This window comes from Acanthopagrus latus, chromosome 3, assembly GCF_904848185.1.
Source record: "Acanthopagrus latus isolate v.2019 chromosome 3, fAcaLat1.1, whole genome shotgun sequence".
Taxonomy (NCBI): Eukaryota; Metazoa; Chordata; class Actinopteri; order Spariformes; family Sparidae; genus Acanthopagrus; species Acanthopagrus latus.
The window spans coordinates 1,967,902-1,994,593 of NC_051041.1; the positions used below are offsets into that span (position 1 = coordinate 1,967,902).

General features: G+C 42.6%; 4 protein-coding genes across 6 annotated transcripts in view; 1 reads left to right on the plus strand and 3 right to left on the minus strand.

Annotated features, from left to right (window-relative positions):
• rnf139 (ring finger protein 139) overlaps positions 1 to 9,152 on the minus strand; it is a 25,254-nt gene extending 16,102 nt beyond the window's left edge. The window contains exons 1-6 of one of the 2 annotated variants that reach the window (XR_005074314.1): positions 8,594 to 9,152; positions 5,186 to 5,841; positions 4,932 to 5,079; positions 4,738 to 4,844; positions 4,248 to 4,499; positions 3,104 to 4,126 (exon numbers count right to left, since the gene is read on the minus strand). Coding sequence is in view for 1 of the 2 variants with exons in the window: in XM_037093386.1 (XP_036949281.1) it covers positions 3,344 to 4,126; positions 4,248 to 4,499; positions 4,738 to 4,844; positions 4,932 to 5,079; positions 5,186 to 5,841; positions 8,594 to 8,756 (2,109 nt within the window). In the remaining variant the exon portion in view is untranslated. Of the gene's footprint in view, positions 1 to 915; positions 4,127 to 4,247; positions 4,500 to 4,737; positions 4,845 to 4,931; positions 5,080 to 5,185; positions 5,842 to 8,593 lie in introns of those variants that run through there. The other variant, XM_037093386.1, reaches the window with a different exon arrangement.
• On the minus strand, positions 916 to 14,269 carry tatdn1 (TatD DNase domain containing 1). Of its 2 annotated transcripts, XM_037093390.1 has the most exons (13): positions 14,174 to 14,269; positions 13,190 to 13,255; positions 13,051 to 13,100; positions 12,555 to 12,618; positions 12,319 to 12,462; positions 11,688 to 11,730; positions 11,269 to 11,354; positions 11,146 to 11,186; positions 10,843 to 10,919; positions 10,465 to 10,535; positions 10,083 to 10,209; positions 9,802 to 9,986; positions 916 to 3,144 (listed from the first exon to the last, which is right to left on the minus strand). In XM_037093390.1, exons 1-12 carry the CDS (start codon positions 14,256 to 14,258, stop codon positions 9,884 to 9,886), a joined length of 957 nt encoding a protein of 318 aa, XP_036949285.1. In that variant the 5' UTR covers positions 14,259 to 14,269; the 3' UTR covers positions 916 to 3,144; positions 9,802 to 9,883. The 2 variants fall into 2 exon arrangements, with proteins under 2 accessions (XP_036949285.1, XP_036949284.1); XM_037093389.1 differs by lacking the exon at positions 916 to 3,144 and having other exon boundaries at positions 9,708 to 9,986; positions 13,190 to 13,362; positions 14,174 to 14,256.
• Positions 14,270 to 14,471: 202 nt separating this feature from the next.
• Positions 14,472 to 18,028, plus strand: ndufb9 (NADH:ubiquinone oxidoreductase subunit B9). Its single transcript, XM_037093392.1, has 4 exons — positions 14,472 to 14,628; positions 16,007 to 16,199; positions 16,770 to 16,883; positions 17,650 to 18,028. Exons 1-4 carry the CDS (start codon positions 14,540 to 14,542, stop codon positions 17,779 to 17,781), a joined length of 528 nt encoding a protein of 175 aa, XP_036949287.1. The 5' UTR covers positions 14,472 to 14,539; the 3' UTR covers positions 17,782 to 18,028.
• A 285-nt stretch (positions 18,029 to 18,313) lies between these two features.
• LOC119016989 (angiopoietin-2-like) lies at positions 18,314 to 23,039 on the minus strand. The gene is made up of 6 exons (XM_037093388.1): positions 21,470 to 23,039; positions 20,329 to 20,563; positions 19,394 to 19,528; positions 19,052 to 19,268; positions 18,750 to 18,945; positions 18,314 to 18,658 (listed from the first exon to the last, which is right to left on the minus strand). Exons 1-6 carry the CDS (start codon positions 22,067 to 22,069, stop codon positions 18,512 to 18,514), a joined length of 1,530 nt encoding a protein of 509 aa, XP_036949283.1. The 5' UTR covers positions 22,070 to 23,039; the 3' UTR covers positions 18,314 to 18,511.
• Between the last annotated feature and the right edge of the window lie 3,653 nt (positions 23,040 to 26,692).

Genomic DNA, 26,692 nt, shown 5'->3' on the forward strand with positions numbered 1-26,692 from the left:
AAATGGTCTGTAGACAGGAATCACATTTAGAGACACATGATTCCTGACAGAGGCTGTCTCTTGTGCAGTAAAAAGTACCCGAAAGAAGTCATACTGAAGTAAAAGTAAAGAGTTCATCTTGATGAATTACGTTGCTAAGAGTAAGAAAAGAATAGTAGCTCATTATAAATATAAATTATATTATTACTTTAATTTAAAAATGAGGCTCTGATGCAGCACACAACTTAAACTATCAAGTCTCAGCAACCTATCAAATAAGCTCAGTGCTAAAAACAACATTTGCCTCCAAAATGTAGTGGAAGTATAAAGTAGATTAAATGTGATCACCCAGAATCATATCTGAGGGCCTTTAATATCTCATGCAGTCTGGTGACCTCGAGAAACGCCCCGGAAAAGTTGACTACACCTCTTCATTTATAATCAGCTGAACACACGTGTGTGAAGGAAGGCAGGGAATCCCTTCACAAAACGAAACGCCAAAAAAAAGAAACTAGCTGTCTATTACACAACAAGTGACTCATAACCTCATGCACTTCCAGCCTACTTGTAGTATGAATGTTGCCTTCTACTGCTGAGTCTGCTCTGTCTCCTATACTGCCAGTTTAACCAGCAGAAGGTGCCCCACACTCTGAAGACACACCTTAGACCAGTAAATCTTATTTTAAAACATACTTTTTGGATCGCAATTTTATTAGAAACTATATTTCTACGGAAGCAAAATTCAGCAGAACATCTTCTCTCTGCTGACTCCTGAGTTCAAAAATCAAAACATAGAATAGTGCATTATCCCCATCTAGTGGTTCAATCTGTGAACTGCAGCTCCACATAATAAAGGCTGCGCTGATCTTCACAGCAATGACGGTTAAATAAATAGTTATTTAAAGGTGATGATGATACTTGAGATACAGTCCAAACTCATTATCAAAGATGATTTTATTTACATAAATCTCTTTTTAAAACAAAAGGCAAAATGAACAGCTTTTACCTTTTAAAAAGCTTTCAGAACAATCAAACTAATAATCATAGTCCTTCATCCGTCCATCGCTGAAACATGTCAAAAAGCACAGCTTTCTAATCAAACCGGACCCCATCTTCGTCTCACCAACAAAACTTTGTGGATTCTCTCACAGCTTACGTTCTGCGACCTGTTATTACAACAGTAACGAGCAGGAGTTTGTATTCAAACCCTTTAAGACGTTCAGGCTCTGGAAGTCTAAACAATGTAATACTTGGAGAAGTTGTGCTTGAAAGCTTTTTAGTACAAATTCTTAGAGACGATCTCTGTCAGGCCGAACTGTACGGTCAAATAAGGTGAAAACACGGCCGCTTAATATTTTCTTTCATGCCAGTAGTTGAAGATTTTGGATCAGTGTTTAGTAGGACGTCTGCTGCTGGGAAAACAGAACCGAGCCAGTACTTCTTCTAGCTCAGCATTATGACACCTAAAATGAAATGCAACATCAGAAATAGCCCAAAAAAAAAAAAGAAAAAAAGTCAGCAAAGTGAGTTTTCAGACTCTTCTGCAGCTCTCTAACATTTCGTTCAAACCTGGAAGTTCCTCAATTTATTGAAAGTAGTCTTCCAGCCGTGCAGAGGGACCCTGAGACTAGAAGCTGCCCGACGCAACGAGAGTCTGTCTGTACCAGTGATGAGAAACAAAACGTACTGACTGACACGACCTCTCACAGCACGGCTAATAACCAACATGTAGAACAAACCAAAGATGTTTTTTCCTTAAAAACAGAAATGCTGCACCTTTTCATACAGTATTATTCTGGCGTTTACTGAGGAGCATCAAGAAAAGAAAAAAACCCTTTCACCCAATACAACTTAGCATTTTTTTGGGAATACAGCTCTTCAGACGTGGCTTTGCACTTCTACTCCAAACCAGCGAGATCATTACTAACAATCATTTCTGGGTGTGGAACTTATAATTAACCAAACTAAATACTGATTCTTGTAAAGAGAAATGTGGAAAGTTGGAAAAAAACAAAAAAAACAAATTAAAAACAAAGTCTTTTCTTATCCTACGGGAGAATGTGTGCACGTATTTGTTTTATTATATGTACAATAACGTACACAAATGTAAGTGAGGTCACACAAGAGACCAGTAGTAAGTAATGATAGAGGTATATCAGTGATTACAGTAGCAAGTCATTTTTTTTTAAAATCAGACACACCTCTCTGTTTTTCTCTGGCTGGTGCAGAGTCGATAGAAAAACTGCTTCACTCTCCTGCCTTCACTCTCTCTGGACCAGGTCACAAATGTTCTGTTTCAGTTTGTTAACGACAAAAATGATGAACAACGAGCCACAAACTCGAGCTGTGATCAGTCTGTGACACTTTACAGAGGCTGATTAAGTAAGTCAAATGTTGGAGGCCTGAAGAATGAGTTCAATCGATGTTCTGAGCGCCCAGACATGAAGCGCAGGGCTGCAACTGTTAGAGGGAAATATTCACATTTAAGAAGCTGATTTGAAATTTTGACTTTATATTAAAAAAATACTGAAACTGATTAATCAGTTATCAAAGTAGTTGCCGATTAATTAAATACTTGACCACTAATGGATGAATCGTTGTAGCTCTGCTGATGAAGACCAAAAACAGCTGGTTAGAAAAATGTGTCTTTCTACAAACTCTCTAATCTCACAGACGGATTAAAGCTTCAATTTGTTTTCGTCCCTCCACGTTTTTGTTGTTAATAAACTAAAACACTCGCCCTGTTTCCCGATAACACACTTCCAGGGAACGTAACTGCATCTTTTAAGACATCATCGCTGTCTAAGCACATTACAAGTCGGCAGGCACACACACACACACACACACACACACACACTCAGTCACACATACCCAAATACACATTGAGGCTGCATAAGTGACAAAATCTAAACAAAGCTGGGATGTGACTGAAGTTTGGTTTCCTCTCTGTTCTCTACCACAGCAGATAAAACAGAACGCTGCAGACGATCTGATGATTTAACTCACAGATGTGTGTCAGCTTTGAGGCATCTGGGAATAAATCACGGCATGGCAAGATTTGTGTCAGGAAGAAAATTAACAGTATGAGTTTTTGGTCTACATCATGCAGCCCCGGTCAGCTCACACACACACACACACACACACACACACACACACACACACAGAATGAGAGCAGCAGTTACTCTTTCCACGAGCCCTTTAGAGTAAAACCCAAACTCAAATTCAAACAAAAGGAAACTAACAGGAGGAACTGAATGACATCCCTGACATTTTTCAAGAACAAATTAAGATGCTGTTTTATAATTCTTTTTAACTTAAATATAATAAAGATAAATGTATATTCTTTTCTATAGATCTCTTCTTGTCAGTCCTCTGTGGAGTCTGTGTCGTCATTAATATAGTCTTCTTCTATCGGCGAGTTGCCGTTTTGAGTCCCCCACTCGTCCTCGTCGTACTCTATGCTGTCGTTGTCCTCCAGCAGCTCGTTGTCGAGCTCCCCTGCTCCTCCTGCAGCCTGGACGCCGGCCGCCGCTCCGTCAGCTGGCAGCTCATCGACCGGCTGTCCGTGCTGCTCCTCCCCTGCAGCTGGCGGGGCTGCGGCAGCGGCGTCCTGCGGCGCTGCGTAGCCCCCGTTGTTGTTAGAAAAGGCGGCTCTGTCGCGGCTCTCCTCCTCCACGTATACTCTCTGATGGCACATTGGGCACGTGTCCTGGATGTAGAGCCACTTCCTCAGGCACAGCGCGTGGAAGTAGTGGTGGCAGGGCGTGATGCGGGCTGAGGTGGCGAACTCCTGGTAACAGATGGCGCACACGTCCTCGATGTCCCTCAGCTGGTCCCCGCGCATCTCCGGCAGGGAGTTGATCTTCTTGACGGCCGTGCGGCGGTTGATGAAGGTCTTCCAGCCGTTCTTGGCCTGCAGGTAGATGTTGAAGTAAGCGTGCAGGCACATCATGCAGGCGCGGATCTTGCTGCCCGACTCGAACATCATGGTGTAGGCGCCGTTTCCGAACATGATGACCCCGAACAGGAACTCGATGATGTTGCCCGTGGAGCGCACGTAGTAGACGTAGTCGTCCAGCTTCTCCCAGAGGACGTTGGAGAAGCCGTCTGCCATGAAGAGGCCGTAGACGGTCAGCGACACCACCACCTGCAGGGAGGGAGGGAGTTAGATGTGCACACTGTCGGATGTATGGAGGACATCCATCAGTCATCGACCACTGAGCCAACATCACGATTCAAATTTGATTTAAAAATTCTCGGGTCCTCACCTTGAGGCAGAGCTCCACGCAGAAGGCTGTGACAGCAAAGAGCCAGGTGTTGAGGGCGTAGTGATGCCAGAGGGCGTAGCTGAGCACCACGGGGAGCACGAAGAGCGCCACGGACACCAGCAGGACGGGCAAATGGCGGCGAACAGAGGAGACATGGGAGGCGCTTAGAGACATCAGGACAGGGTCTGTCATGCCGTGGATGAAGTGCAGGATGGCCGTCAGCAGAAGGCACATGTTCCGACTCAGGCGGACCTGTTTCAGAGGGTTTGAGGAGCTCCTGTTAATGTTGGTCTGGGGGACGTCAAAGCAACAACAATCGAGGACAGCAGAAATCAACAAAGAATCAATAAGGAAGTCGAAGTTTCAGAAAGATGCTAAACATCCAGAATCAAGCCAGAAGCTTTCAGTGCGAGCTGTGTCCATGATCACTGTCTACATCCTCTTATAACACCCGCCTCAGTGATCAATGTGTCGATCAGCTGTGACGTACCAGGCGTTCCTCGGGGTCCAGGCTGCTGAGGCCGGTCTGCAGAGCCAGGATGAAGAACAGAACAGGAGCCACGAAGCCTAAACGCTTGTCCTCCTCCTCTGTCGAACCTGAAGAGTCAAAACGCTGAACTTCAGGAGCTTTTTTACAGCCAGTATGACAGATTTTAAATGTTTATACAACAAACTCAGTTGTACCTATGAAGGCCAGGATGCTGAGGCCGAGGTAGTGTGCAACAGAGGAGATGACGGCACTCATCCCCAGAACAGTGAGCGTGGAGTCACAGCCGGAGATGATGAGGTTACTGGTGAGGTCCCAGAACACGTCCCAGCTCAGCAGGTAACCCTGTTAACAGTGCAGGCACACAGAACACATGTCACCACAACTTATAAATCCTTGTCTGACCCACAGACACAAACATTAAAAGCAGACTGAATGGTTTGGCTCTTACCTGTGAGTCAGAATTCCCGTCTGCAGCACCACCTGTGGCGTCACCGCTCTCCCTCCTCACCGCCCGCACCACATAGACCAGGATCAGGGCCTGAGCTGTGACCCGGGTCAGCCAGAAGACCCGCAGCACATCAGGGAACCTGATCCTCTTCCACGTGTCCTCCAACAGCAGCTGAAGCCCGTAGATCCTGTACATGTGCCGTATGAGCAAGTAGACGTACCGACATGAGTAGTAAAACCATTTGAGCCTCATGGCCAGGCACACGGCCGTGTTGAGAGCCAGCGCCAGGCCCGAGAACACAGCCACCAGCTGCCTGACGTCTGCCGGCAGCTCGATCATCAGCCCCCACAGAGGGATCATGATGTCCAGGACCACCAGAGCAGCGAACACCGACTGGAGGTTGAGCAGGAAGACGTAGCCCACGCCAAAAACAAGCTGGACTGCGGCCATTCCCAGCCACAGCGTCGGCCCGTTTCTGGGCATCAACCTGAACCCGAGTGCCGCTTTGTAGTAGGCGCTGTAAAAGTCTATGTGGGAGGTGGCGTAGTAGTTGAAGAGGACCGCCGCCATGCCGAGGAGAACGGCAAAGAAGAGGGTGTAGAACTTGAACAAGGCTTTCTGGGAGAGCAGCAGCACCACGCTGGAGATGAGGACACCTGAGACACAACAGACACAGTTAGTAGAGAACAACACCAAAGAGACAAAAAGGTCAGTTATCTAAAATAAACTGAAGCCACCGATGAGTGTCAGAGGAAGCAGAAAACAGCACCTGCAGTCCTGATGAATCAGAACAATGATTCAATAATCAGCTCTCAGCTATCAAATCAACGGTCAAGTCTTCTCATAATTTGACTGATTGAAAGAAAAGACTAAATTTTCTTCTCTGCAGCTTCTTAACTGTGAATATTTTCTGGTTTCTCTCCTCCTCTATGACAGTGAAGTGAACACCTTTGTGTTGAGGACAAAACAAGAGATCTGAAGACGTCATCTCGAGTCCGACAGATAATGTGAAGAGTAAAAGATTCAGAAATACTGGCTGATAAACACATTCTTTGCAACGATCATTCCTTTTCTGCATCTCTACCACCAAAAGGACAGTTTTCATATTGGCAGAGAACTGATTAACATTTTTCACCAATTTCAAACAATCAATGATACATTTTTTTATTAGGCTCGTTATTACAAGGCTGCCAAATGGCCATACAGTTCGAGTCATACCGCTTGACGTTTTTAAGTACATCCGGGGAGATTTCTAGCTGTTTTTATGGCAACCACAACAAGTATTCTAAGACAAACCAAAGTGGTGTTTGTGCTTAAACCTAAACAGAACACGAGTACAGCGCTGTGACATGAGAGAAAATAGAAGCCTAACAAACGTAAAGCTGCAACATAAAAATATGAAAATATTAACTTCTCTGTGGTTTTGCAGAAATGAACTTGGCGCACAAGCAAAAAACTAGAAGGACAAGAAGAAAAACAAAAGCACACAGAACTAAATGGAAAAAATGGGCAACTGAGTCCTTCATGTGAAAGGAATGCTGAATACAATACATATAATAATAGTGCGGCATACAGCTACTGTGTGCGTGTGCACTTGTTATCAGTTATGACTGTAATGACTCTAGTTTCAACATATATGAGCGTCATTACGAACCAATGGGATGAGCTGAACCGGTCAGACGGGCCTCAACGTTTCACAGTATAGTTATCACTGTGACAGTGCAGTTATTAGTTGTGTCTCTGCAGTATGTGGTCACCTGACTCCTTCTATAGCCTTTTTATTAGAGCTGCAACGATTAGACCCATGCAAAAATGTCAAACATGTGCTGGTTTCAGCCTCTTAAATGAGGATTTGTTGTTTTTCTTTGTCATTTATCACAGTGCATAAAGAGTCTTTGGTCTTTATATATTATATATATTATTGTTCACATTTAGGTTTTTTTTAAATCAGTGCTGGGCACTTTTGCAAGGTCTTGTTTTCAGTTTAACTTCAGGTAAACATTTGTATGTTTGTGTGAGCTGGTACAAAACAAACAGTCGTGGGTTGAAGAAACCTGAGACTGTTGGCTGACCCACTTTTTATAAAGGCACCTTATTTGGCCCCTCGCCTCTCCGGACCCAAAGCTCTTGGCTAACACCAGGAGGACTTTCATGAGCTCTGAGCCGTTCAAAGGTCCACGAACTGTACAAACGGAGAGTTATGCAATCTGGTAGTTGTTCGTCTGCAGTGTTTTCCGCTAATGACTATAAAATCCAACAGTGTGAAGCTTTAGTTGGCTGTTGTTTGTGCCAAACAGCTGTGATTAATGTAGACTGGTTTAAAGGCTCTGAAGGGGTCATGAATTCAGTGATACACTGAGAATCATATTTTTTCAAATGAGGTGTTAATTTGTGTAAATTCTAATGTCTAAATAAATATTTGTCATATTGTGAAATCTAACACATGGTATATTTTGAAATTAAGACGATTTGTAGTCACAAGGACACTAACCTTTACTTTTTACTATAAGATCAATAATACTCTACTAATAAACGACTGGGAAATCAAGATGATAGTGTGGTTATTAGAGTGGAAATGATCAGCTGAATGATCAGTCAGTCTATCTGTTATTTGTTAGCAGCCAATGTTTTTAACAAACGGAAGAGGTTTATGATTAAACTATGAGACATTTAATGGTGTGTTTCATGTCGTAGAACAAGATGTGTTAATGCCTTCAGACCTTATTTTGTGTAATTAACTAAAAACCAGTTAGAAAAATAATAGACTTTAAGACGAAGGAACTAGAGGTACAAAAGTGCAAACTGATTTCTGGGTTTTTAGGACTGCAGAGTACACTACTGTCCTCTGAGAACAGCTTGTTTACTCAAAACCACATGATGCTCCTTTAAAGAAATGAAAATAATAATATTTATTACTGCAATATTCATTTTGTACAAATCCTCCATCATGACTACATGAAGTCGGTGCCAGATAAGATCTTTCCAGCAGTGTTAGGAGGATAAATAAGTATATTTCGACAGGCAGTATGACAGGCTGTCCCACCACGGTCACTTTGAAGACTTCCGTCAGATTACAGCGGGGTCACCGGATTTGACACAACACCTGTGACAAAGTACCTGGCGTTAGCGGCTAGCTAGCAAGAGTTTAGCAACAAAACAACCCCAGTTACGTTTAAAACAAACTACCTAAGCACCGTCAGTGGTCTCGATGTCTCGTATTGATGCTACAGCTGGTAGTTAAACCGGCTTGACTCGGTCTGACAGGTGACATAGCTTCACACCGCTGACTAACGTCACGGCTAACGCGGCGGCAGTAAGCTAGCTGTCAGTCTGTTGTGTGCAGTTCACATGACCCGCAGGCTGCTGCTGCTGCTGCTGGTGGAGGACTGGACACTTCACGATGCTTACCCATGACTCTGACCAGCACCTTCCCCATCGCACCGGCCCATCCCGAGCCAGGGTCGTAGTAAGAGTTAAAAATGGCGTCGATAATAAAGATACAGGGAACTCGCAGAGCCACATCCAGCACCGCTAAGGCCTGCTGGCCTATACGGGCTTGAGTGGACGCCATGCGGCTTCAGCGGAGGGCTCACAGTCCTGGGGAGTCCCGGTTATCCATGTAACATCAAAATAAGTTAAAGTCCGCCAGCAGCCGCCTGCTGTCTCCGGTTTCGCTTTGCCTGACGTTTACTTGATAGCTGGGGACCTGCTGCTGTCCGCCATGTCCACCCAGCTCAACCTCCTGTTGCTTCTTCTTCTTCTGTTCAGTGTCGAGCTGCGGCCATCCGGCATGTTACCGCCACCAGCCGTCCCGCGTCAGATCTCCCCCTCAGGTCCCGGATCGCCTGTTATCGGTTAATATACGACGATAGTCCCGGACTGGCCATTTCCTCCTGCTCTGGGAGCACCGCAGAAGTTGCTAGGCTGTTAGTTCCGACGTAACGTGACGTGACTTCCAGCGTCAGAGGGTGTGGCAGGTGACGTAACACGTTTGACAGACTTGTAACATTACATCATGGGTTATATGTTTTTAACACCCCAATTCAGTTTGGTGTTTCATTCCAAATCATTTATTTAACTTAATCAGAGGCTTTGATTTTTCTTTTTTCACGTTTAATTTCTTCGTTTTCATTTTTGCATCTTTTGTTCATAATTTCAACGCCTTCATCTGGAACAACTGTGACACGACTATCAGGAACAAATCCTTCTTCTTTCACAAGTGGCTGCAGACAGATATCAATCTATCTGTACAGGTTTCTGATCCCTTATTCTTTAACTCATGCTATTCCAAATTAAATAATTTCAATTGATGAGAAACCACTTAAGTTTTGGTGATGACATGTTGCAACACTTACTTACTTTAATTAACAGATATGAAATAAAACACTGAGCAAAAACATGTTAATTTCTATGTAAATGCAAATGTCCACTTTCTCTTTCAACAAGTTCATTAATGTTCATGTTTTATTAAGTTAAACATGGGGGAACTTAATGTACAGATACATGACACACAAACAACAACTGATTTATACTTCAGGAGAAGACAGACAGGAAGCTGTTTGACTCACTGATTTTTTTTATTTGGCAAAGGAAGAGTTTTATCATTTAAACAGGCGCACACACACACACACACACACACACACACACACACACACACAAACATATAAAAAGTAATATAAGGCCACGAGTCGTTCATCATCAGCTGGAGCTGAAGAAGACTTTGATGGTGTTGTTGTAGATTGTGCTGGCCAGCTCCATCGGGTCCTCCTCCCTCGCTGCTGCCATCACCTCCAGAACTTGTCTGGAAGAGAAAATCAGTGTATTAGTTAATTGATGTTGAGTGCTTTAAGGATTGAAAACATTGATGTTTGCTCAGTTGTGAACTGATGTTACGCACATGATGTGACAGGGCTCGTTCCGGTCCTTCAGACAGTGCCCCGCCTCCCATTTCTTCTTCGTGGGAAACGTGGTTTTAATGTGTTTGGAGCCTGCGTGAGTGTTCTTCACACCACACCATGGAGCATCTGGGAAGGACCAGTGTATAATATACATTCATAAAAGTAATATAATAACACAGTAACAACAGTTAACACACAAAACAAGACATTAAACCCGACATCTTCACTCTGACTGTTTCAAAGAGCTTCACTGTCGTGCTGAAACAAATCAAATCCGATATTTTAAAGCAGTAATTCAGGAGCCGTTTAACTGGACCATCAGGATCACTCAGTGTGATCAAATATATTTATTATTATTACAATAAACAGGCTCCAACTCACCGGTTTCTATCATGAGCCTCTCAGTGGGGATGGACTTCATAGCTTCTATGTTGGCTTCTGTTTTCAAGGAACTGAGAAACACAAACAATGATAAACACAGGACAAGTTGCTGCATTGTTAATATTAACCTTTAAATAACTTAATGACCTGCGATCAGTTTCAAGGCTGCACCAAAACAGGAAATCCAAACTTTGAATCACCTTTATATCCCTCGTGACATCAATGTTAGCAGTTTGCAGAGTTTGTTTTTGATTTCAGAGTTTCTTCACCACATTTGTGCTCATGCACTGATGTGCATGCAGCCTTATTCCATCTGCACTTTCTCTAAACATAAATACCATTATTTAATACCATATTTCTGATTCTGAATCCTCTCACCATCCATTTATTCCGATATAGAGGTCGAGGTCAACGAGGGCAGCAGCATCCTCAGCAGTTCCATCGAATGAGTGCACCTGAAAGTGAAGAGTAACCTGTAAACAACCTGATCTGCACCTCCAGTGGACTCATTTATGTATCAACTCTTCATACTGTGGAGGAAAAATGGATATTAGTGGCAAAGACAAGCAGCAGTTTGACGTTCTGCATTACTGTCGTGTATTCTTTCCACCAAACATGGATCAGAGTACACAGAGTTTACTTTAGTGTAGTCGTATATAGTATGAAATAAAATATCCTCACCACTCCTCCAACACATCTGTCTCTGTTCCTCTTCATGATGTCTGTAAAAACAGAGACAACAAACAGTGAATGTCGTTATGTCTCTCTAATGAACTCGACCAGGTTTTGGGTGCACGAACCAACCGATGAACTCCTGATGGGAGTTTCTGCAGTGGAGGAACATCGGCAGCTTGGTCTCCTCCGCCAGGTCGAACTGCTTCTCAAAGTATCTGATACAGAGCAGAAAGAGGGAGAAGAACACAAAGAGAAAAATAAGTGACTCATTCCAGCATCTCCGATAAGAAGATTGCTGTTTTTTGTGTTTGACATGATTGAAAATTGAATATTTTTTAAGGGTTTTGACTGTTTTTGTGAAATAGTTACAGATTAAACTGATACCACAGACTGTATAATAGTGTTACTGTTGAGTTTGGCATTATTGGCAGGCGTGGCCATATCTGGACGAGAGGGTGGAGCTGGGGAGGTCGTGGTGGTGACTTTATAATCACAAGGAAGTCCCACCCTAATGCAAATCCTCGAATAATACCTGCAAACAAACTTACTTGAGTTGAGTTTCTTTCGGGCAAAACTCCAGCCTGTCAAAATCTGGAACAAGAAGAAAATACACAGATTACAATATCAACTATTTCAAACTGAACAATGGAAATACTTAATGTTACAACCCAAACATCCAACTTGTTACATATTTAAAGATAAACTGCTATTTGTTGAGCGTCACTGAGAAATATCCTTGTTTATGAAGCAAAAGCACAATTTGAATCAATTAAAAATAACACTTTTATTGTTGTAAATGACCATTTTAGCTGGAAATGGCTGATTTTTTACTTATTAAATTGTCAGTAACCATCACTGCTGTGGTCCAACAGCACATTGTGAGAGCCAAACCATGTTTATCATATTAAAGAGCTATTTGATCATTAAAAAAATCTTGTTTAGCATTAGCATTACAATCTTTTACTTCTCTATTATGTATTTCTTACTTTTTCTCTATTGATCTGTATCACCTGCTCTGTGTTTGTGCAACAGCAACACCTGCATTTCCACCTCGAGGATCAATAAAGGTTCATTTAATCTTACGTTATCATTGAACATACCCTCTATACAGACTGCTGTTCTGTTCTGTGTTTGCTTTTTAACTTTCTGCACAAACAAAGCTCTTCCAACAGTACACACCCAGTCCACACTCTCCGATGGCCACCACCTTCCCTCTGTGTGCTGCAGCCAGCTCCCTCAGTCCTGAGATGTACTGCGACTCTCCGTTCTGCTCAAACTCGCTGCAGCGGGTGGGATGGCAGCCGACCGTGCAGAAGAACTCATCTGTAAAAAAAGAGGCCATGTTACAGCGAGCAGGCTCTCCCATTTGATTGACACTTTGTTCCACAACGTGCGTCTATCACAGCCATCGTTACCTCTGGTTTCAGCTAGTTTGAGGGCCTCTTTGCTGTCTTCAAGATTTCCTCCTGTGATCATAAACTGTAACAAAGCAACAACACTTCTGAAAAACAGTGATGCTAACATGCTGGTGTTGAGCAGGTTTAATGTTTACCATGTTCACCTGCTTCGTTTAGCATGTTAGCATCTGATAATGAGCTCTAAACACAAAACACAGCAGAGGGGATGGAGTATAATCACTTTTGCACGTATGTGGTCATGAATTTAAGTGTTGGACAGATTTAAAGTTTGACCCTGGTTAGGGTTTGATCTGTCAGTCGGTTGGTTGTTGAAACATTTAATTTAAAACCACAAAAGCCAATTTCGTGTTGAGGAAAAGTTAGTGAGACTGACTGGGGATCATGAATGAATCTCTGTGTTCCACCCAATAGTTGTATTTCACTCATCACAAACCAACCAATACTGCCATCTTTAATGCAATACCAGTGTTTTGATGACAACACGAGCACTTACCTTTTCAACCCCGACTTTGAGAGCTCTGTCGATTATCTGATTGAAGTCGTCTGTCCAAAAACAGAGAAAAGAAATCACAGTTGGACTCAGACTAACTTTGTCTCAACAACTTACAAGTCAAACAGGAGAAGTGGCTCACCGTCATGTTTCTGCTTCCCTCTGTAAAGTCCTCTGAACATCGGATCTGTCAGGTTCACACCGATATCTGCAGACGGAGATTTTATTTTGCTGTGATTCTTTGTTGATGTGCTGGAGTGTTCTCCTGTGACACACAGGACAAACATCCTTCTCTTTTGTGTTACTGCAGCAAAACTGAACAATGTATGTTTCCATTAAGGTTGCAGCTAATCTACATTTCTCTGTTATTGATCTAAACATTTAGATTTCCCAATATTATCTGATCAACTATATGTTTCTGCTATGGTTAATCTTCACCAAACATTTTAGTACAGGTAGATATTTCACGGTTACAACAGTTTACTGGATAGTGTAACATTATGTTGGTGTATTTCATGGTATATCTTGTGGTTCATGGTTGATCCACTGGACCCAAGTACAGATGTTGTTAATAAGAATATTGTCAGTTTTTCACAGCACCTATCTAATATCTGCATTTCTTCCTTTTAAAATGAGCTAAAAGTTCATTTAAGGCTCATCAAAAAAGTTGCAAGTTCCTTTCCCATTGATTAACTAATCAACTGACTAATTCTTTCATTTATCAATATGCTTTTAAAACTTTTGGTCAGTTTCTGGGATGTGTTGTTGTGTGATTTGTTTTTGCACCACTTCAGTTTCTTGTAACTATGCGACACTGAAAGCATTTCATGTAATGCAGGTATATTGATCAAACTCTTCACCCAGTCCTATAAACCAACAGTGGGTAAGGTTTCAAATGACAGGGACTCAAACTAATACTTGATTAGCAGTAGTACAAGAACAAACCCTCTGACAGCTGCAGAGCTCTGTGACTGCTGTGTTGTCATTTTTTCAGCAGGGTTAGCTCATAGCTTCCATGCTAACTAACCATGCAGGCTTGTCTGTTTACGGCAGACACAAGCATGTAGTGACACTTATACCTTCTCTTTATCTTTACTAATCTAGTCATTAAACAGAAGTATCTTACCAATGAACTTGTGCTGAGCCATGTTTGTACGAGCAATCCCCCTGAAAAGAAACACACATGCAGCAGCTCTCACCAATCCCATCATGCTCCAATACCGTAATAACTGTAGCAGAGAGAGAAAGCACATTACTGAATGGCAACTATTCCTGTTGTATCCAAGGTTTTAGATGAAACATAATGTATTTTGATTTTTGACGTTTATTTAGCGTGAAATTAATAGTTATCAAAACTCCTAACCGAAAAAACAACAAAAACAAGAAACATTCCTGCGCGTTTTGTTTGCATTTACGGTCCTAAAGTCCAACCGCATATACGTCCCAGAATCCTCCGCGCTGCTCGGCGAGAAGGTGACAGGGGACGGCGAAAATGGCCTCTGCCTTTCTAACTCACCAGCAGAAAGTGCTGCGGCTGTACAAGAAATCACTGAGACACCTCGAGTCGTGGTGCATCTTTAGGTAAGAGGAGCTGTCTAACTTTAAACCCTGCCGTGAAGAGCGGAAAATACAGTTTGTAGCTGCTGCGGTTCGTCTGTTTGCTGCTAAGCTAACAGCTAAGCTAACTGCTAACCAGGTCACTCATTCCTCAACATTGTCGATTCAACTGCCAAAATACGTTTTCCTCCTCAGCTCAACCTTTCCAGACAAATACACGTTTATCTTACACTGTCCTGTTCATGTTAAACATTGTATCGGACAAATATATGTTGCTAATTTACACATCTGGGCGCCAGCTAGCGTCCAAATCAACGAATATACAAGTTACAGCTAAACTTAACTCTGTTTAAGACAGATGGTTACATGATTGGCAATCGCTAAGCCTGAAATCTTAATACAGTTTTTTAAAATATAATTTTTAATTGCTTATCAACAAAAGGCAGCTGTCACTGGCTCAACACTCCAGGCACTGTTTGGCTAAAGTTTGCTCCAAACATCAGTATCAAGTTGTTTCCACCCGCCTCATTTATTGACACCCAGTTAACAGATAATAATGGATTTAGATTCAATAACCAGTTAAGACACACATTAAGACAACAGTGAACTGATTCATTTTAAGTGTTTTGGGTTGCAGGTCCGTAGGTAATGTAAAGATATCTTGAGTTCTGGTGAGATATGACAGGTATATTGATTTGTTATTGATGATATTTTACCTTTTATGAGAATGATTAAGGGATTTCTTTCCTGTAGAGTCACTTGTTGAAACTGAATGTCTAGATGTTTTCTCAATTAACAATTTAATACGGACCTTAACCCTTTTAAAGGTGGCTACACATGTTGCACAGTCACATAAAATAGAAGACTGTGTGACAGAAAACTAATTTAGACCCACAACCAAGCTTGTCAGTCTGAGACCAGTATTATTATTGAGTTTAAAAACAAAATAATAATATAGTTTTCCCCCCTGTGTTTAAACCGTGTTGTTTTTAAACAATCAACAACATACATTTGGCCTCTGTGCGAGTAAAAGCTCTTGTTACTTATTCAGTCATTGTATTTTCCAATGCTGAATTGTCCATTGATCCATAAAATACCAGAAAATGGAAAACAAATGTTTATTAGTGTCCCAAAGCCGAACATGACGTCCTCACATGTCCTGTTTTGATCACATAGGAGGAAAGAAACCAGAAAATATTCACATTTAAGGAGCTGGAGTCAGAAGTTTGACCTATAAAAAACGTTATACTATCTAAACAAATTGATTATTCATTGAAGTTCTAAAATTTTGTAATTATTATTGTAACAAGAACTTTATCCCACACAATGTTTTGCAGGGACAGGACACCATCAGCAGAGTGATGTTAAGATATTTGTCTGTTGTGTTGTTGTCCTGTTATAGAGACAAATACCGGTTCTACGCCTGCATGCTGCGGGCTCGCTTCGATGAGAACAAGGATGAGAAGGACATGATGAAGGCCACCATGATGCTGAAGGCGGGAGAGGAGGAGTTCTGGGCCAACCAACATCCTCAGCCCTACACCTTCCCCGACTCTCCTGGAGGGACCTCATACGAGAGATACGAGTGCTACAGGGTGAGGAACGACTTCAACTGCTCTCGCGTGATACCGACTATGAACTGGAAGATGAACTTGATGAATTTAGAGCAAAATTATTTGAATTTATTGTTAATGTGTTTCTCCTTGTTCCCCCTTTTTTATTCACAGAAGTTTCTCTGTGTTAAAATACCACCGACTAACAATTTAATATCATTATATAGTTCTTTTACATAAAGCTAAGTGCTGTTTTGATCAACCTGTCCTTGAAAAATAAAATGTGTGACAAATTACATGTTGGACACACATTGATATCTGTGCTGCACTGACTGTCACGTTGTTACTGCCCTCTGCTGGAGACGTGAAGTTGGTGCAACTGAACTGTGTCAAGATGGACTACAAATAAAACTTCATCACGTATTCTGAGAAAACATTCTGAGATTTTAACTTGTTTAATGTGAAAGCCCCCAAAAATGAGATCGGCAACCTATTTTAGCTTGTTGGCAACAATCAAATTGAATAATTTGTTATGAAAATCATCATGTGGAGCAGCTGACAGTCTGTTAAAGTTACCTGATGAACATCCTGAGCTCTGCTTTGTTCCTGCAGGTTCCAGAGTGGGTGCTGGATCACTGGCACCCTTCTGAGAAGGCCATGTACCCTGACTACTTCTCCAAGAGAGAGCAGTGGAAGAAACTGAGGTTGCAGAGCTGGGACAAAGAGGTGAGCTGTCCAGCTTCTTGTCTGTCTGCATGTTTTAAAAAACACAGTTTACAGGAAAGGAGTAGTTGGTATCAGTTCCTTCCACTAGGTGGCACTAGAGTTAAATTAAACTATTGACAATAAATACGTCAGTATCTTTGTGTCAAAGTTAGAGATGAAATTTAACAATTTAATTTAACAGTAAATTAATAACCAAGTATTTTAATAACTTTTTTTAAGCAAAACTTACTTTGTGACATTTTATAATCAATTAACTGAGATAAAAGTTACTGTGATGATGCAAATAATCAGTTTGGTTCATTTTTTAAGGATTAGAAGAAGAAATTCAACGTACTGCTTAAACTTGAAGAATTTGTCACTTAGTTACCGCTTTCTAAAATAATATTTCACCTTGAAATGAAAATAGAATGAGAATGGTAACTAATGTGTCAGTGTCCAGGTTTTATCTGCATGAAATTGAAGGTTTTTTTGTAGATGTCATCCACATTTTCAAACAAAATCCATGTATTATTCCCTGAGAAAGGTAAACCTTCCTGTGTTCGTCCCGTCTTCTGGACCCACACCCAAAGTCAATGGCGTCTATTCTGGGCTGAGACTCGTCCTCCATCCACATTTCCTGGAAATCTGTTCAGTAGCTTTTGTGTAATCCTGCTCACAAACCAACAAAGGGTTAGACTTGCCCTCCTTGGTGGAGGTAGAAACAATCTATGAATAGTTTGTTGCAGATCATGTTCTAAACCTTTTGTCTCCTCCCGTCTGGTTCCAGGTGGCCCAGCTGGAGGCTGAGACTGGACCAGACGGCCCCAAGACCGAAGCCCTCCCTCCTGCACGCAAGGAGGGCGACCTCCCCCCTCTGTGGTGGCAGTACGTCACCCGCCCCAGGGAGCGCCCCACATAGACACCCTGCTGGGAAACTATCCAACCACACAACAAGAGCACGGAGCCCCGCTGACCTCTTACTGATCCATCTGTCTGTAAAGAATGTTGTATTAGAGTCGATTGTGAGGAGGTTCACCTGCGCAGGTAACATGACTGAGAACGCAACCTGCCCGAGTTCACACTGATTCATCTGTAGTCAGTTTGAGGAGTTGTGTAGATGAATCACTATGACCTGTAATTGTTCCAATAAATAATGTATGATGACATTTGTTTCCGTTTGTGTGTTTATAATGAGAAATCCTGCATGTTGTTGAAGCCAACTGCAACCGAAGCCTCAAAGAAAAATCCTCCGTATCTGGACGTCTACAGCGGGAAATATGTGACTGATGTCAGAAGTACCTGTAGATATCTCACACTCATGACTGATGCACAAGTTTATCTGTTAACACTTTCTGTGTTGGCTGCTTCTTAAATTTTGGCTCCATGTAAAATAAGTCTTTCTGCGGCTGATTGGTTCCTTCTGAAGACAAACACCTTTAAAAAGTGGCTTGCAAATACATTTTTATTTGTAAAAAAGCTCAGAAATTTCATTAATAATAATAATAAAAAAACAGCTTTCTGCATACGTAATCATGCAGGTAGGAAATAATGCACTTATTGGGGACTATTTCCAGCAGCGGATTAATACAGATTTTAGTTCTGGCAGCTGCTCGAGGCAGATTGCGGTCGTTAGAGGCGAACCATCATCACTACGGTGAGAAGCGTGGCCTGAAGTTGCGAGGCCGTATCATCATGGTGACCGCCTTCAGAGAGTAGAAGTCTGAGTCCTTCCAGGAGAACCACACGATGCCGTCCGGCCCAAGCAAGTTCTGGGCTCTTAAAGAGTAGCGCCCCCCCTGGTGGAGAAACACAGTGTTTAACTTTAACATACGAACATCTGCGTGCGGTCCGACTAGATCTTACTGTGTGTTCAGCGACTGTGCTTACCTTGTAGTAGATGCCGTTGAGGTTGGCATGGAAACACTGATGGAACCACCAGCCGGCGTGGCTGATCTCGGCACAGATGTTTCCGGTGTCCGGTGTGCTGAAGACATGCCGGTCGTGGTACCAGCCGAACGAATCCTCCACCGTTCCACTGAAACCAGACACGTGGAGGCGGTACCGGTTCTCCTCGTTCTCTATCCTGCAGGAGGAGGAGAACCAGTCAAAATTTGATGTTTGAACTGGTTAAAGGACGCCATCAAGACCATCCTCCTCACTCTGTATACTGTCTCTACCTGTCTGTCTACCTGAAGGTGTGGTACAGGGCGTGTCTGTGGGCGTGGCTCCAGTCCTGCAGGTCGATGCGGAGGCTGTAGTGGCCGTGGTTGGACAGCAGGTGGAGCGGTTGGTTGCCCAGCCAGTGTTCTCCTCGTGGCTCTCCGAAGCCGCCGCGGTACTCCGACCAGCCGCGGTTAAAACTCACAGAGCCGTCGCGCCGCCGCTGGAACACCGTCCAACCCCCACCTGCAGCACACATCGACACTCAGTCACATATATTCATAACTAAAGTGAACCTACACTCGTCACACATGTTGCATATACATAATAGACAATTTATGATGTGTGTACGTGCACAGAGTGCGTCTCACCCTCGGTCTCCATGTCGCAGTAGACAGGCAGGGTGGTGCCAGGAGTCAGGACGATGTTGTAAACACCAGAGCGACGAACACCGCTGTGATGCAGAGTGGCACAGTCTGACTGACAGGAGGACATGAACTGTCCATCTGAGAGACAAAGAGACAGACAGGAAGAGATTCACACAGCATCCTGAACAGTCCTCACATTGTTTCCTGCAGTAGAAGTTCAGATACTCCTGTAAAATCAGACTCTGGTAAAAGTAGAAGCTCATATTAATAGAATTCTATTAAAGTTAAAGGTAGAATCAGTAGGATTTGTCCCAGCTGTTCCTGAACGCACCACAAAGACAGTTGATTGTTGAGTCTCATTCCCAGGACGTCAAATAGACACATGTTGGGTTGGTAAAGCGTCTCGAGCAGCAACAAAGAGAGAAAATCAGAAACTCTCTGCAGATACGAGACACTAACACGCCTTTTCTCCACATTCCAGCCTCCCTCTCTGTCTGTTTACGGCTTCTTACGTCTTTGTCTCGTTTCGCTGCGTCTGCCGGGCGTGATGTGCTCTGATAGGTCGACGTCAGTTGGGAAGGCGGCATGATGACGCCAAATAAAAATAATAGATAATTCACCTCAAATGCATAAAACTAAAGTAACAAACCTGTTTCAGATATTTGTGATCAGATGTAGAGAGGAGAAGTCAAAATAAACTTTTCACAGGCACAAAACAATCAGACATTGACAGTTTGTAACATCAAAAACCAAGGAAATATATCTGACAGGTGGTTGATGAAACAGTAAATAAAACTTAGACTCATGACAGCTTTGTAAAGTAAAACACATTTGTCTTTGCGCGGCAGGAAGAACAGTTGCTGCGTAGTTTTGATTGCAATAAAAATTTCAACGCCTAAAACTCACCACCATGTCAGCTGTGTTTGTCTCACGTGTACCTGGAGGCATCATGTCTCTCATGCCGAGCAGCGGCGTCGTTCTGATGACGTTGATCGTGCAGCCCGTGTTGCGGCTCATGCGCTGCATGACGGCCGACAGGTTGCGGATCTGCGCCTGCAGCTCGTGCAGCAGCGCCGAGTGCACGTGGAGCAGAGTGTCGGCCTCGGCGTGACGCAACTCCAGAGAACGCAACCGCTGGTCAAAGGTCAAGTTTAGACTGACACCTTCTTCACCCTGAGAGACAGAAAGAGGAGAAAGGAGGTGGTTTCATCTGTAGGAGGTGTCGGCGAGGTTTCTCAGGTTCTCCTGTCCCAGATGGTGACTGATGCTCACCAGTTAACTTTCAGGAAAACACTTTTGTTCCTTCCTCTTTATCTTGGCAGGATTTAGACCATGATGGTCATCAAATCATCAAGATTAATACAAACAAAAGAAGGTGAATTTCACTCATTGTTGTGTAGCTTTCACGCTCAAATCTAAAGGGAAAAACTGGGGGCGGCTTGGAGACACTGCAGCCCAGAAAAATGCTCTCTGGGTCAGGCAGGCTCAGGAGGATGCGGCGCCCCCGGCCAAAACGCCTGCAGCTAATCCTGTTAGCATTCAGGGTTAAGGAGGACTTAGTGAGTGTGAAGACAGAGAGATAAAGACAGACAGAGACAGACATAACAATGTTGACAATGTGTGTTTCTGCAAATCATGGAAACATTTCTTTATGTTCATTTTTTATTTTTATTTTACTTTTATTTATTTATTTTTCTTTTCCAAAGAAAGACCAAAGAACATGTTCACCGTTACAAATGTTGAAACACTGTGGCTTGATCATATATCTCATCACACTCCTCAGCTGAACGTTTGGGTCATGTTTGCAATGTGAACCTGATATGAAGACACGTACTGTACAAATGTGATATGACGTGTATGAAATGTGCAAATTGAACATTTCTGAGCGAGAAATGTAAAATACCAACATTTTTTGTGGCACCCTGAGTGAATCTGTGTCTTTCAGTTGACTTTTTTCACCATTGTGACACCTTTAAAATAATCTTAAGTGATGCAATCATCCCAAAAATGTTGTTTTTTCCTTTTTTGTGTGAAACAACCAAAGAGTAATTAAGAGTAAACTAGTGCACAGCTGTGTACCTGCATCTCCAGGGCCTTGACCCGATGCCGGTGGTTCCTCAGCTCCTCCTGCAGCTCCAGCATCGTCTCCCTCAGCTCGTCCAGCTGCTCCTTTCTGTTCTGGTTCTCGTGGAGCCAGTCTGAGATGTCGTCCGTGCAGCGGAACATATCCGGGCAGCGTTTCTGCGACCTTCCCACCTGCACAGGAGGCAGCGTCGCTATCAGCCGGCACTGGCCGTTAGACGTCAGCCTGCTGCTGTACTCGCCGCACTGTGCCGATGGACTGGTCCGGTTGGCGCTGTCAGCACCAGGGTTGATGATGCGCACCACCGGCGGGGCGTCTGGGAGCAAGTCGGAGTGTGTTTCCAGGAGGGAGGAAGGGGGATGCCAGTCAGCGTCCTCATAGTTGTCCTTGTTGATGTCCCAGTTTGTCTCAGTGTATGTGTCCGGTACCTCCTGGCTTGTTTGGATGTCCAAGTCCAGTACATCCCCGTTTGTTTCTGTGAGAGTGTTGGGGTGGACGTCCTCATCGTGTCCAAAGTCTGGGTGTTCATCTGAGGCCGCGATGTAACGCCAGTCTGACAGTAAGACAAAAGTCAGTACAACCAATCGCCACCTCATCCTGTAACATCAGTGACTCGCCCGCCCGGGTTTCTTCTTCAGGACCATGAAGGGATCAGTGGCGGACGTCATATCAGCAAGTCCAACGATCTAGTGGTCCAAAATTAGGGTTGAGTAATAGGTGCAGATTCAGGATGGAGAAGAACTGTCCAAAAACAGAGTTCAAGTCAGGACAAAGTTCATGATTGTGACTCAAACACAAACTGGCTTGATGACTTGAAACTTCCAGCAGGGTTCTGTGACTGTGCTCTGGACCAACGATCCGAGGCCTTCAACGTTCACTGGACCAGGAAACAGGTGTAAGAGCTGATTAGAGACGTTCTGCATGAGGAAGCTGGAACCAGCGTCACACTGAGATCAAATAAAGACTCAAACAGATGACTCGACAAAGACTGACGTAAAGACTGGACTTGAATACAGACCAAACAAACAAGGGGATGAAGTGCAGGTGGAGAAACACAGGTGAGTGGAATGAGTGGATTAACACCGGGAACAGGGAAGTTGCTGATAGGCCAGAGAAAAAACAGATGCAAGACAGGCGTGGAGGGAGAATCAGGCTGGTGAGGAGCACGAGAATACAGCAGCGAAACACAAACGACACAAATAAAAAGAAATGACAGGACCATAGGAACCAGATCCAAACCAGGAAAGATTCACTGTGGATGGAGCGAAATCCCGATGAAGCATTCGTGACACAAACAGAAACATGCTGGACCTTTTCTGAGATGTCTAATTCTTTCAGCAGAATCACGGAGCTGCAACCTGAGAATGAACTCAACAACGACTGGTTTGGTTCTCTGGTTAATATGACGTAGTATTGATCCTACCTGTTTGCCCGTCTGTCCCGGCACCCCAGCCCCGAATTCACCTCAACGGAAAAGCATCAAGACAGCCAGGAGACTGAGTGTGTGTGTGTGTGTGTGTGTGTGTGTGTGTGTGTGTGTGTGTGAGTGTGTGAGTGTGTGTGTGTTCAGCCCCGGGTATGACATCTTATCCTGATAATCCACTAAAGGGATTAGGCAGCCGTTGGCCTGGAACGTAATAGATTACATTTAATTGGATTACAGTAACATGACTACGAGTTAGAGTAACTGACAATAACACAGTGAATGAAGGAGGCGTCACTTACTCTGCAGCAACGCTTTACTTTAATGTTTATTTCACTTTATAGTTTAAGAAATATGTTTAAATAAATCTGAGAAAAAAACTGATATGCAAATGTGTTTTTATTGGTTTTGTTCTGTGAGATCAAAAAGGCACAGAGGGACATTTATTTGCAGGAGCTGGTGAATAAAGGTCTGATTCTCTGACCGTGATGTCATCGTTTGACATGTTCCTCCAGAACATACGAGAGAGATAATGGACTGAACGGAGCTTCAAGGCTGTGGGAGCCTCTAATGGGTTTATATTTACCCGCCTGCGCCAGTTTGTTCCATTAGAGAGACTGAACAACAAAAAGAAATGACTTTATCACAACAGACTGACATGATGGACTGAAGCTTCAGCTGTGTTCAACAAAAAACAAAATTCTGCCTCTAATGGCTGCGAACGCAGACGTCCAAAGCATCGACAAAAGCCCTCTCTCAAAAATAAACATTTCTGGAGCTTCGCAGCAGGACAGTGTTGCAGGAGAGACAGCTTGTACGCCGTAATTTAAGTCTTATCAAACAGATATTAAAAAGACATTATTTACACCTGTCCAAATCTTCACTTCAGCTGCTAAGCTAAAAGTGTTAGCTCACAGCACATCACACAGCAGCGCGTCATGGGCGACCTCAGGGCTTCCAGAGACTTTGATGACGCTTGACGGCCTGTGGAGCCATTTCATGCTTTTTGTTTTGGTTGTTTTTGCATTTTCAAACACGTCTCCAGCTCCTTCAGCTGTTTAGCAGAATGCTGTCACCTGACTTCATCATCGGCATGAGGGTGGGGAGATAACAAATGAATGTTAGTTTTTTATGGACTTATTTAAAACAGGGACGTTTATTTTTGTCTCTTGAAGGACCAAAACTGCAACCTGCTGTTTTGTGGCACATTTTAGTCTTTAGACTCTGTCTACAAAACGAAATATGTCACAACTAAGCTGATTGTCCTGGTAGTTTTTGTTGCTGAGTAACGAAACTACAAACAAAGAATATGAAAATCTTTTAGGCTTTATGATGTACAGCTGGGGAGTCCAACACTCCAGGCGGATGTCAGGCTTTAGACTGAGGTTCCTCTTGGATGCAGAACCTTAACAAGTACATTATGGTGGATACACGTCGCCTTGAGGAAAAGGTGTGCGAGGAGCCTTAAAGTTGGGCCCTGAACACCCTTTTAAAATGGTGCTGTGGTGTTTTCCAAAGGTTCAGATCACTGATGCTCCTGTGGATGAAGGGAACGAGGCTCCTCGTGACACTTTTTCCCTTCCTTCCTTTAAACAAATTCATCCCCCCTTCAGATCCGTCATTCGTCACACTGAGGCCTCATGTAATGGAAAGGTGAGCGTGTGTGTAACTGTAGACTCTGACCCGCGGGTTTGAATCCCCTCTTCCTCCCCGTGACGACATGCCGCTCCGGTGTTAATCTGCCTGATGTGTCGGCTGACATTTACCGCTCGGCTGCAGTTTCTCACTGCCGTGTGCGACCACGTTCTCGAGTCTCCGGCTGTTGGTGAGTCTGGAGTTCAGAGACAGCTGAGGATGATGTGTCTCTCTGTGGGTTGGTTATTTATTGGTTTATCTCATGAACATTCCACAGAAAACAAGTAAACAAAGAAGAAAAAAATATCACATTCTGGGCATTTAGCAGACGCTTTTGTCCAAAGTGACACACTGATGGTGGCGGCTGCCATGCAAGGTGCCGACCAGCACATCAGGAGCAGTTTGGGGTTCAGTATCTTGCCCAAGGACACTTTGACATGCAGACCAGGGGAATCGAACCAGCGACCTTCCGATAACAAGACGCTGGCTCTACTGCTGAGAACACATCGCTACAGCCACCACTTCATTTGCTAACATTTAAAACCACAGTGTTGATCTTTTCTGTGCCTCTAAAGTTGTTGTGTTTATGATGATGATGATGATGGTGGTGGTGGTGTGTGTGTGTGTGTGTGTGTGTGTGTGTGTGTGTGTGTGTGTGTGTGTGTGTGGGTGGAAGAGGTGGATGACATTTCATTGATTGTCCATTTTTCATGCAGCAGTGTGTGTTTAGGAGAGTGGAAGAGATTTCAGGTAATGACGTCCTCATCCTTCTAAGGATGTGTGTGTGCGTGTGTGTGTGTGTGTGCGTGCGTGTGTGTGTGTGTGTGTGTGTGTGTGTGTGTGTGTGTGTCCTTGACTGACAAGATATAAAATGGTCGGTCGGAGGGACAAAAGTGGAGGGGAACAACAGAAATCTCTGTCCAACAGCTGAACAAGAAGAAGAACGACAGAGAGAGACAGCACAGCGTGGTGAGTTTCTTCTTCATCTGTTTCTATATTATTAGTTTACTCAGTTTATGTATTCTTATTATCTATTTATTTGGGCCTTCTTTTAGTCATTTTAAATACTTTTACAACCACTAACTATCTAAAGCTTCACTGGTATAAAATATATTGTCTTATATAAATGTCTGATTGTCACTGTTGTGTCTCTTCGTTGTGTTGTTGTCTTAAATGAATATCAGATTATTAAAAGATACATACTGGACATATACTAATATATAGAATATAACAGCATAGAATACAGCTTTGTAGTATTAATACTGTCAATATTAATACAACAATGTAGTACTATAACACACTGTCACATAATAAAATGTGACTACAATAAAATAACTCACAACAAATGTTAATTATGTTCCACAAAATTATCATCAATCAACATCAACTAGAATAAATAAAATATATATAATATACATAGTCTTTCCTGTTCAATAACATTTCTAATATTATCTTAATAATATCATGTGAATCATTAACTTTTATTTCGTCTAACTATCATTGTACAACTTATATATATAGTTGAGTTATTTTCCCTAAAGTTATCAAATTCTTATGATGTAATTGTTGTTAATTAAATGTTTATCATATTATATTAGAACAAACATATACTGGACATAAACTAATAGAATATAACACCATAGAATACAGTTTTATTGTATTAATACTGTCAACATTAATACAATAATGTAGTAATATAACACAGAAACATAATAAAATGTAACTACAATAAAATAATTTGAAACAAATGTTAAGTATGTGCCACAAAATGATCAATAACATCAGCTGGAATAAAATAAACTATAATATATATAGTTTTCCCTTTTCAATAACATTTCCAATACTATCTTAACAATGTCAAGTGAATCATTAACATTTATATCCTCTAAATATCAGCGTACATTAACTTGACTTATTTCTCCTAAATTTCTCAAATTCTTATGTTGTAAACGTTGTTAATTACTTGTTCATCATATATAAAAAGAAACACATGGACAATAACAACAACTAGAATAAAATTAACTGTATATAGTATACATAGTTTTTCCTGTTCAGTAACATTTCCAGTACTATTTTAATAATATCTGAACTTTTCTTACTTCTAAATATCATTGTACATTACCTTTTATATTTAGCTGACTCATTTCTCCAAAGTTTATCT

Coding starts and splice junctions, on each gene's coding strand:
- tatdn1 (XM_037093389.1), bottom strand. CDS start 14,232: ATGTGTGTTTCTTTTCAGGGGGATTGCTCGTACAAACATGGCTCAGCA. Junction 12,463..12,554: donor CAAACTAGCTGAAACCAGAG/GTAACGATGGCT, acceptor CTTTTTTTACAG/ATGAGTTCTTCTGCACGGTC. Junction 11,355..11,687: donor CCGAAAGAAACTCAACTCAA/GTAAGTTTGTTT, acceptor GCTCTGTATCAG/ATACTTTGAGAAGCAGTTCG.
- ndufb9 (XM_037093392.1), top strand. CDS start 14,540: ATGGCCTCTGCCTTTCTAACTCACCAGCAGAAAGTGCTGCGGCTGTAC. Junction 14,629..16,006: donor GAGTCGTGGTGCATCTTTAG/GTAAGAGGAGCT, acceptor GTCCTGTTATAG/AGACAAATACCGGTTCTACG. Junction 16,884..17,649: donor TGCAGAGCTGGGACAAAGAG/GTGAGCTGTCCA, acceptor GTCTGGTTCCAG/GTGGCCCAGCTGGAGGCTGA.
- LOC119016989 (XM_037093388.1), bottom strand. CDS start 22,069: ATGAGGTGGCGATTGGTTGTACTGACTTTTGTCTTACTGTCAGACTGG. Junction 19,269..19,393: donor CTGCGACATGGAGACCGAGG/GTGAGACGCACT, acceptor TGTGTGCTGCAG/GTGGGGGTTGGACGGTGTTC. Junction 18,659..18,749: donor TCAACGGCATCTACTACAAG/GTAAGCACAGTC, acceptor TTTCTCCACCAG/GGGGGGCGCTACTCTTTAAG.